Source organism: Melampsora larici-populina, assembly GCF_000204055.1.
Source record: "Melampsora larici-populina 98AG31 unplaced genomic scaffold MELLAscaffold_5, whole genome shotgun sequence".
Taxonomy (NCBI): domain Eukaryota; kingdom Fungi; phylum Basidiomycota; class Pucciniomycetes; order Pucciniales; family Melampsoraceae; genus Melampsora; species Melampsora laricis-populina.
In genome coordinates, this window is record NW_006768769.1 from 9,372 (window position 1) to 19,576 (window position 10,205).

At 39.3% G+C, this 10,205-nt stretch overlaps 3 protein-coding genes across 3 annotated transcripts; 2 read left to right on the forward strand and 1 right to left on the reverse strand.

The window, feature by feature from the left end:
* Positions 1 to 348: 348 nt before the first annotated feature.
* Positions 349 to 1,034, forward strand: MELLADRAFT_102964 (uncharacterized protein; the record flags this gene model as incomplete). Its single annotated transcript, XM_007405821.1, has 2 exons — positions 349 to 906; positions 993 to 1,034. 2 exons carry the CDS (start codon positions 349 to 351, stop codon positions 1,032 to 1,034), a joined length of 600 nt encoding a protein of 199 aa, XP_007405883.1.
* Positions 1,035 to 1,306: 272 nt separating this feature from the next.
* Positions 1,307 to 2,490, reverse strand: MELLADRAFT_102965 (uncharacterized protein; the record flags this gene model as incomplete). The annotated part of the gene is made up of 2 exons (XM_007406258.1): positions 1,307 to 1,747; positions 1,816 to 2,490. 2 exons carry the CDS (start codon positions 2,488 to 2,490, stop codon positions 1,307 to 1,309), a joined length of 1,116 nt encoding a protein of 371 aa, XP_007406320.1.
* A 3,542-nt stretch (positions 2,491 to 6,032) lies between these two features.
* MELLADRAFT_60102 (uncharacterized protein) lies at positions 6,033 to 9,149 on the forward strand (the record flags this gene model as incomplete). Its single annotated transcript, XM_007405822.1, has 1 exon — positions 6,033 to 9,149. The coding sequence occupies one exon, from the start codon at positions 6,033 to 6,035 to the stop codon at positions 9,147 to 9,149; it is 3,117 nt and encodes a 1,038-aa protein (XP_007405884.1).
* Between the last annotated feature and the right edge of the window lie 1,056 nt (positions 9,150 to 10,205).

Consider the following 10,205-nt stretch of genomic DNA (forward strand, 5'->3'; position numbering starts at 1 on the left):
TCGCTACACAGATCATCACATTGGGTGTCTCCCGACTCAATGACTCCAGATGACCTCAAGACACTATCAAGCTTACTTATCAGATATCGAACACATCTTTTGGAAGTGTGGCCTTTGGTCAAATGAAACCAAACCTACACTACGCGCAGCACTTGGCTGCTCAAGCTCTCCTACTCGGACCGCCATCATACACCGCGTGCTGGGCTGGAGAGCGTATGATAGGTACCATGATCGCCGGGTTGAAAAGCGGAGATCGAGGTGAGATTTTATAACCTGATCCACATTTGAATCCAAGATCACTAATCCTGGCCGTCCTTTTCACCTGTCTTAGGTGTAGTTGGGCACACTATGATCAAGCAACACACCCAGCGCGCAAATTACCTACACTTCCTCAGGAATGTCCCGTCAGACTATGCAGAAGACATTGGTGCAGATATAATACTCCAAAGTTCTTTGCCTAAATGGAAGCCTTGTGAGCTATCTTCGGACGTACTTGCCTCCACTCAGCCAATATTACACGCCATGGGTTTGGCGACATCAGTAAACTTTGATTCAACCACCTCTTGGCGACACGGTGGCAAGAATTTTAGTATATACTCTGAGCATGTAGGGAACAGCTACATAGAGTTTGAGTATGACGGCCATAAACGATCTGGCGTTATCCAGCACATCATCCGACCTCAACAAACTTCAACCCCAATCTTTGTGCTACACATTTTTCCTGATCTGGATCCGGTGGATGAAAACCGAAGTCCTTATCGTTTGCTACCGCATTTACACGCCACCGTTAAGTATAATGTTGATCTTTCACTTCTATCTATTGGTACCAATCAGATATTTGGTCATTGCGCTGCTCTCCATAATTCACCAGGGAAATTTGGCATCTCGAAGGCCACTGTGTCGTTGGTTAGTCTCAGAAGCATGGTGAGTTTCCATCATTTGTAATAGACGCAGATTAGAATCTATTGACCCAAACAATTTACCATTCTCAGGGTATCGCGGACATGTCAATGAGTTATGAGAAAACAATCTGATTGATCTCTCAATTCCTTTCAAACCACAATCCTGTCCGTTGGAAAGCGTATATATTTGTTGTATCATTTCTTTACGGCAATTAGGTGGATCTCTTTATTCCAACTGAAGAATATATATACACATATTTTTTTCTAACACTTTATTTATGTAAAACTTATGAACATATAAAAAAAAGACTAAATATATACATGTTTTCTTTAATTTCCGACCAGTGTTTTAGTCCAAACTGTTGACCACATGAATCAATCCTACATTGAAAGAGGAACACCAGCTAATTACAAAAATTATGGATATGGTTTGGTAGATTCTTCAACAAGCTTGACACGGGCTTCACTTGAAGTGCAGTCTTTTCTTCCAAAGTTAAGCTTGCAAGAAAAATGGGCTCATAACAATTTTCAGGCAGCCCAGGACAAACAGCACCTTTTGGATTAGTGTAAGTTGCAACTGTTCGGCATTGATCAAAGCGTTCGGAGGCCAGTCGTATCCCTTTACTCGACGAACAATATTTGAAGCTTAGTCTATCGAGCTGATGAAGTAAGTTAGTATATTGTTCACTTCGCCATGTCAATCCGACTGAGGGATAGTGCGTGTTCTCAGGCTGCCATTCTGTATCAGAGCAACAATCGTGATGCGGCAGAATTTCGGCGGCGTCATAAGAGGTATTACCGGCAAGGAGAAGACGTGATAATGAATCAGAGCGATACTTAAATAACTTGAAAATTCCCGAGATATCAGCATTCGCTTTGTAAAGATTGCATATTAAAAGGTGATCAAACTCACCAATCTTTTCTTGCGCCGAGTCTCCTTTGTGAGGTTTTTTTCGGGAGATCTTCGGTCTTGGCGAATTTCTTCAGCACGACCGCGCATCCATCGGAGCACTATCCCAATACATGTTTGTTCTGTGTTCTGGGCCGGAGTGATTGATTGTTGATCAAATACACCTTGTGATTCGGCGTATTGCCAATGTTTGACAATAAAGAATGCCATAGTACGGTTATATTGATCCCTGTCTAGCTTTGTCCAATCAAATGTCAAACGGTTGATCCCGTGGTTCTTCAAGTCGAGCAGGCAGAAGCTTTTGAAAGTTGAAAGGGTGTTTTCTTCTCCAGCATCATCGACAGTCATTTGGTTGGTCGTGAAAATCTCTCGATTAGCCATGATATGAGCTTGAGTAAGTGGTTTGAGTTGACATCTTTCATCGGGAGTAGGTCCGGGTGGATAAGCCTTGGTAATCTTGTCATATCCGAGCAGAAACCTTGTAAAGCTCGCAAGAGATTGTGAGATTGCTTCAGTCGACTTTGGAAGGGAGGTGTAGACCGATGCGTTCAACGCTTTCAAAGAAGTCACAGCAGCCCCCTTTTTCCAGTGATGAGATGAGCGAGCTTTCGAACCAACAAAATGATTAGGACTCTGCAAGGGAGTCAATTTGCGATGCGAAGAATTTGACAGACCCATTGTTCAAGACTTCAAGTTTGAAGTGTATCAGGTATCCAACACAACGGAAGATTTGAGGTAACAATTTCGTGCCCGTACGCAGACTTCTATATCTGAGGAATGCTGGCGAGTATGTTATGTTTGCTTATACTCATCGATTTCTCACATTGAAATCCTCTTATAGTCACCAAACGGGAGTTTGTTATCGACCTGTTCAGCACTATTGGATATTGAAGAAAGGCCACCTGAACCTTTCTTCCAACATCTAACCGTCGATTTAAAAGGTTGATTTCGTGAATCTTGGTTCACAAAGGGGTGGTGATACTTAGATCTCAGTCAACCAGCTAAACTAAATCGAAAAACTTCCATTTTTTTTTCAAACCTTTCGGTGTGTGCACGTCGCCGTGCTACCGAGGAACGGACATAGTGTTGGTGATAGGAACAAATCACCTTTTTCTGGGTAAAGTAGTAATAAGTCAAATCAAGAGATGAGTAGATCACATTATATAATCACATAAATAATCATAGTGGATCAATAATCATCTAATGGTGGACTTCATAAGTGTGGAAAGTATTTGAATCATTGTAACATGGTGGTTTGATATTTTTTAGTCATCTGTTGAAGGAAAAGAGGGCAAAGTTATTAATAATTATATTTCACAAGACTTTAAAAGTCACAGCAATTATATTTTAACATGATTGAATGTTTATGAAGCTTTGGAGACAAAACTATGAATCATTTGAGGAAGTTATTATGAGTAATAATAGATGCTTACCATATATCAAATCACAGCTTTACCACATCTTTAGATAACAAATGACTTATTCTAACACAGCATCATCAAGATTCTTATCGAGCAAAACTTAAACATCATGAGATAAACTGAATATCTATTCTATAACATTCAATACACAGCACATATACACAGAAATTAATTGTAAGAAGACTTGGCAATATAAATTAATCATTGTTCCTTGGTAAAGTAGTAATGAATCTCTGCTTATTTTGACAGTCATTTGCCATCTTTACTGGAAATCTGCGTGGCTCAGTTCACTTGAGCATTGTTGCCTTTCCTCCCATTTTGACATCTCCCAACCATATTTTGCCATTCATCCTGCCTGCTGCTCAGTAAGCAAGAAGTCAATCATGGCTTCCTCATTATCATTGGTCCATCTTGCCTTCATCTTGGGGAGATTCTTCATTGTTGTCAGAGGGGATTATCCATTAGCGGTACACAAACATCTCAACCTGACCTAATATAACCCATGGCAACCAAATCAATTTTTGGATTTTTTGGCGCTAAAACCTCAAAATCAATTGGGTTGCCATGGGTTTTTTGGATGGGTTTTTTGGGTAGGTTTTTTTGGGTGGGTCTTTGAGGTCAGGTTGAGATGTTTGTTTACCCCTATTTTTCTTGAAGGCACAACAAAGCAAAACCAAACTAATAAGGTCCAATTTTTTCCAACATATTTTTTTTCTTGCTATGTATTCAGAAGCTACTAGTTTCAGGTCTAGGGGAATAACCCGGTCAACCTGCAAGATTAAACCAAGACAGAAATTAACCAAGCAGGTTGACAAATTTGGATGGCTGAACTCAAGGTAGATGCCTCAAAGTTTGACCACAGTTTCTGTACCAAACAACAAAACTTCAAGTGTAATCTCATGATGATGATCATCCTTGAAGCCAAAATGAACAATAACAAGGAAATAATTGGTGATTCTTTGACAAACTGATTCTTCAGCAAAATATAGATAGTTGGTGTAAGCTTTTGTAATTTGAGGAAGGTGAGGAGTTGAAGATGAAGGATGAATATCTTCTGTAGTTCAGGATTTCTTTAGACTACAATAAACTTTGAAGTGTCAATCAAATCTTAGGTTTGAGATGGCAAGAATTGATTGACAAATGTATCAGATCCCAGATGTATAGACCTATCATAAACTCTTCATGAAATTCAATAGTCAATGATTTCATTATTGTTAATGTGATCCAACATCATTTTTGTTATAGTCTTTTGTATACTCATAATAAAGTTGCACTCATAGGTTGATTCTCATATCTCCTTTTTTCATATCTTGTTAAACCTCATCTGGTTTCTACCATCAATTGACTGATCTGATGAACAATGCTGTTTATGGCATTGGCATCTCTGAGTACCACAAAACTAGATTATACTGTATTCAAGACAAAGAGATAGCTCTAAGATGGATTCATGATTTGACTCCCCATGGGTCCTCAGCCTTCAGGGAGCTGCAGGGGCTACTTGATGCAGTTGACTACACCGCCAACATAGATGTCTTGGGTTGCAGAATCTGAGGCATCATCGGAGGTAAATCCTTGGACAGACCTTGTCTGAGGTAATCTTTTGCACTGAGAATTGCCTTGGATCAAAACCTTGGACAGCTTCTGTCCAACGTTTGGAATCCGATGATACCTCAGATATTCCAATCCGAGGTAAGTATGTTGGCGGTGCTAGCGTTTACTCAATGGAATGATCTTGAATCTTGAATGAGACATGAATAGGATTTCAGTGTGAGCACCGACCAAGGCACGACTTGGTGCGGAGTTCCATGAGGCTGAGAGTTTTGTGAGGATGTAAGGATATGCTAATAGTGAGGGATGCTCGGGTGCGAGTCTTCCCAGAACTGAGCTCAGAGAATTTTACAAACAGAAAATTCTTTGCAGCTCAGCATTCCCGCACAGCAAGTCTCCTTACTCATAACACAACTCAGCTACCTCGCAGGTCTCGTGATTCTTTTATTTTCATCATTCAAAAATTACCACCCACCCACCCGGCAGAGTCGCGGAAACCAGGTTTTGCGAGATGAGATCCCTTTTTTCTCATCGACGCAAAACTGGAGGCCGCCGGCGGCGCCCCCCCGTACCTTAGGATAACACGAATAGTGTTAAACTGAGGGGGAGGTTGGTGATCTATGATGATGTAATAAAAAGTCATCAGAACCACAACTCCAGTTAGAATGGAATGGAATGACAAAAGTTGAGTATATAAGTTTCTTTACATTTTTCCCTTCAATTTCAAGCTTTTCAACCAATCCTAATTGATCTTGATCAATGGACTTCTAGAAGGTAAATGATCAGTTGATAGCTTGATCTGTTTGTTGAGAAAAAACTGCAGACCAACTCACCACAAGCTCAATGCAATCAAAGTTGACACAAGCTCATCATCATTCACAGCCTTGTGGAGGCCATAATATGGAGATAATCTCTGTACTGATGAAACACTTCAGAGGCTCCAGAGGATGCATATAATGCGAGGAGGAACTTTGTCAAGTCAGCTGAATCACATGTATGAGCTTTGAAAATTGAAACAAGCCAGATCTTCTCAGGTGACCAGAAGGGGTGAAAGGGGTTTCAGTCAGGCAGCCCAACTGCAGAACTTGTTTCTGTTGACCAGTTTTTAAATCATCTTTCTTGCCTGGTCAGGAGCCCAAAGATCCAACTCAGGTGTGTACTAGGTGTGTGCTTAAACCAAAATGAATACTATACACTTTACACTGACTGAGTATGTGTGGCCCTTCATTTTACTCATGGTCAGTGGCATAAATGCCTTACCAGATGTCAAAAATCATGATGCACAAAATATTTTGGTCATTACCTTCATTAGCAACATTAAACTCAGCATTACAACCCAAGCCTAACCCATCAGGACCCATACAAAACTTTTCAGAAGGGAATATATGGCTTGATGACAGTGTCAATCAAGTAGAGAATCTGTATCATTTTGATACACCATGCACTCAAGATAACTTGAATTTTCATGACATAAACCAGGAAAAAGGAGAGGGACACATGCTTTATGATGCAATTGACCCTTGGAAATCACCATCTGATCATCAAAATGAATTTCCTTCTCATCTTGAAGGAGGACCTCAAGATGGAAGCTTTTATGATGTTTTGGATGCATACTGGAATACTTATGGTCAGCTAGAACCACTCTTGCAACCTGATGAGCTGGCATCTCATGGACCAGAAACCCATATGGAAAATGAGAAAACTGCAGATCAAAGCCAAGAGTTGCACTACAGATCTCCAAAATCTAGCATGGACTTTGATGCATTGGTGCATCCAACTCAAGATAATCTCTATCCACATAAAAGGATCAAAAGTGCATGCACTACCACCCATGACAATCACAATACTCCAACACCAGGGATGGAGGGATTTACATCCATAGGTACTCCTGAGAATGTTCCCTCAACATCAACCAAGTCAAGTACACCAGGTGATCTGATTCTTGATCATACAAAGATGGTCAAGAAGAGTCAACTTTTCCAGGACAGCAAGGATGTCCCTACCAATGAAGATATGTACCTCTACACCTTGTTGAATGAGTTTTCTGGAAACCTTGATCCCTATCAAAACCTTTATGACAGTCATTCAAACCGTCTACCTGGAAATGAGGGGTCTTTTGAAAGGCAATCTCAAGGTTCATCCTCAAGACAATCAGATCCAATTGGCCATTTGATTCAAGACCCTTCAAAAACATTCAATCAACACCAAAATGTCCAGGAAAGCCATAGGGTACATCACAATTCTCCATCTTCAGACATGGACCTCTATGAACACATGCATGCATCTTCAGAAAACTTCCATTCCCATGAAGGGAACAAGAGCACATGGCCCATCAAGACATACCACAACCAAAACGACTTCCCAGGAACTGGAGCTGGGGTCTCTGTAAGCCCAAACACTGCTCACAAACCTCTTTATCCTGGTCCAAGCTCTTTCCAAGGGTCAATGTCAAAGGCATCAAACAAATCAGACAAAGTATCTAGTTCCATGCAAATTCATTCAAATGTGGTAAATCATGTTGTTAGTCCAGAATCTGTGATTGAACCTCACAAAAAGTGTCCTCAGAATACAGAATGGTATGGTTATGATCAAAGCAATCTCATGGGAATTCCTTCAAACATTGTGGATCATGTGCTTAGTCCAGAATTTATGATGGAAATCCACAACATGAATCCTGCAAATTCAAACTGGGATGCTTCCAATGAACTACCTGGAGTTGAGCAGAGTATTTTACAGCATGAAAAAATGAACATCCAAATGAGATCAGATCATAGGATACCTGAGATGGAATCCACAACTAGTGAATTGCAATGGACCACTCCTCAACAAGCATCCAGTGTGCAGGATAAAGTAACTAAAACAGTTTCTCTTGAAACAGGCAATTCACCACCAAGCACAAGCCACAGTCCTCAGAGATCTGTAGCACCCAGAAACATACACCAGATTAAAAACAATGAGGATGTTGATCATTCAGGTTGTGTAGCTAGGTTCCCCCTCGTACCAAAATCCAAAAACAGTAAGTTTTCATCTGGCCCATGTAGCAAATTGCTTCCAAAGCTACAAAAAATTGGCGGATTCCTGGTAAATAACTCGCCAGGTTTGTGTTATGAAACCACATTTTGGTTTGAAAATCTAGAGAAAGATATGATTAAAAATAATAATCAGGGGGAATCAACATTGAAATTGATTGATAAAGCCATCAAATCTGCACATTTGAGAATAACAATGTGCTTTTTAGGTCTTGTTGGGATCTTTGCAAATCAAGGTGGTGATAGATTATCTTTAGAAGTTGTTTTGAAACAAGGTTGGAATTTGATAAAACTGCACTTTGAGGATTGGAGAAAGCTGAATATAATTGACAAGAATGGAAACTTGATTGTTCAGTCAAAGCAAAAGCTTTCAAGACAAAGCAACTTACATCACCCACTTTTCTGGTTCCATGACCTGAGTAAGCTTGCACAACCTCAAAGATTACCAGTTGATCTGGTGTACTATCTCAAAGCAAAATGGGATATGCAGATACCAACCTCAAAGATGGGTGTCAATAACTTGGCTGCATATCATTTAGAAATCCAATATTTCCATGATGTGTATATGAAACCTAGTCATGGTGGCTTTTATGGAAGAGGAGATATCAGAAATCTGGCATTTAGAGGAGTAAAATTGTTAGGAAAACACATAACACCTGAGACCAGAAACTTTTCAACATGGTATATAGTCTGCAAGAAACTGGCTGAGACTGCACAGTTTCATTCACCTATAGGATTTGATCTGTGTCATGAGGTTCACAGTTTTTTTGTGTCATTGATTGAACACCTATTGAACACTTACAAGGGATTATATCAATGTGATATATCATCCGCAGGAAAGACCCAAGGGGAAAAAATAAAGGATTTATCTATCTGTAATCCCCATGATGAAAATTTTGGAAGAATTGTCCAATCTATCAGTTTGGCTGAGTACAGAGTGACTGTGGGTTTTATAGGACTGGTGAGAGTACTTTACCAGAAGAAGATCCAAGCTGATACACTCATCTTATTACTGAAGAGTGCATGGGATTTCTTGAAAGGGATATTTTCAAAATGGAAAGACCTCAAATCGTATAACAATACTTTGGTATTTGATGGCAAGAAAATCACGCAGAATAAGTGGAAACTAGATTATTCAGATCCTCATGAATTATTCAATGCATTATGGCAACATGAAGATTACCTAAGAAATCCTATACCACTTTATTGTTTAAAAAGTCTTTTGAAGGCTTGGAATAAAGAGCTAGAGTTCCTACAAAAGTTACATCCAAATTCTTTCAATTTTGTCATCCAGGTCTTATCTGCCAAGACACCATTAGATTACAAAAAATTGTTGTGATGAATTGTTGTATTTTTGTTGTTTTCTTGTGGATATAATTTTGATTTTATCAAAAGAGCAAATCAGTAACCATAATCTTATCTGACAAGAATTGATGTGGATATAAATCCTGGCTTGCAGCACTGCCAACCTCAAAATCGGCAGCATACAATGGCCACATAATAACTTTCAGGAGGGGGAAAGCTCACACTGCCAACATAGATGCCATTCAAACATGATGAGGTTACCCATTTACATTGTTCCAAGCTTGAAACTAAGCTTCCATGTCAGAGCTCAAAATGTGATTGAGGGGAACACTGGCTTGAAACATTTTTTTCTTCCAACTTGATGAATACTTCAATCTTATCCTATTTTGATCCAAACAGTGATCTTGTGACCTAACAAACAACAATAGATTTGGAAGTTGCTTGTCATCTATCATAATCTACTCTATGGAATACATTACAAGGAAATTGTGAGCAATTGATCAAAAAAATTAAGACCATGGTAATTCAATGTTTAAGATTGAAGATTCAAGACTTCATCAGCATAGGTGCACTCCAATCACTGCCCAATAAACACAACTGTTCAGACAGAACACACATTTTATAAGATTTGAAGCAGAAATCAAAGCTTCAGTTCAAAATACTGACACATATATCAGTAATGATAACAACAGAGATGAAAGACACCCCATAATTCTATGCTAACCATACTTTTCTTAACTCCACAGGAAGCATATTGGAAAGTGACATGTTTTAGGCCATTGAATTTTGACAAGTAGAGTTTTGGAGGAGATATATTAAGAGTGTGTTCACTTAAGCAGTTTCTGGTGAGAAATCACATTCTGCAAAATTTAAAGTGTCTATTTGGTGGTGCATGTTTCATTCTTGCATTAAAAAATTACAGAATGTGATTTCTGGTCAGAAGTTCCTTAAGTGAACGCACCCTAAGAGATCTACTGATCTTACATTTATTGCAAAAAGAAAATTGTGGAAAAGAAGAAATTATCACAATTCTAAAGGCAGCAAAAGGAAAACTTAAACAAGAATCACGCAAAAAAACATTCAATCTTCA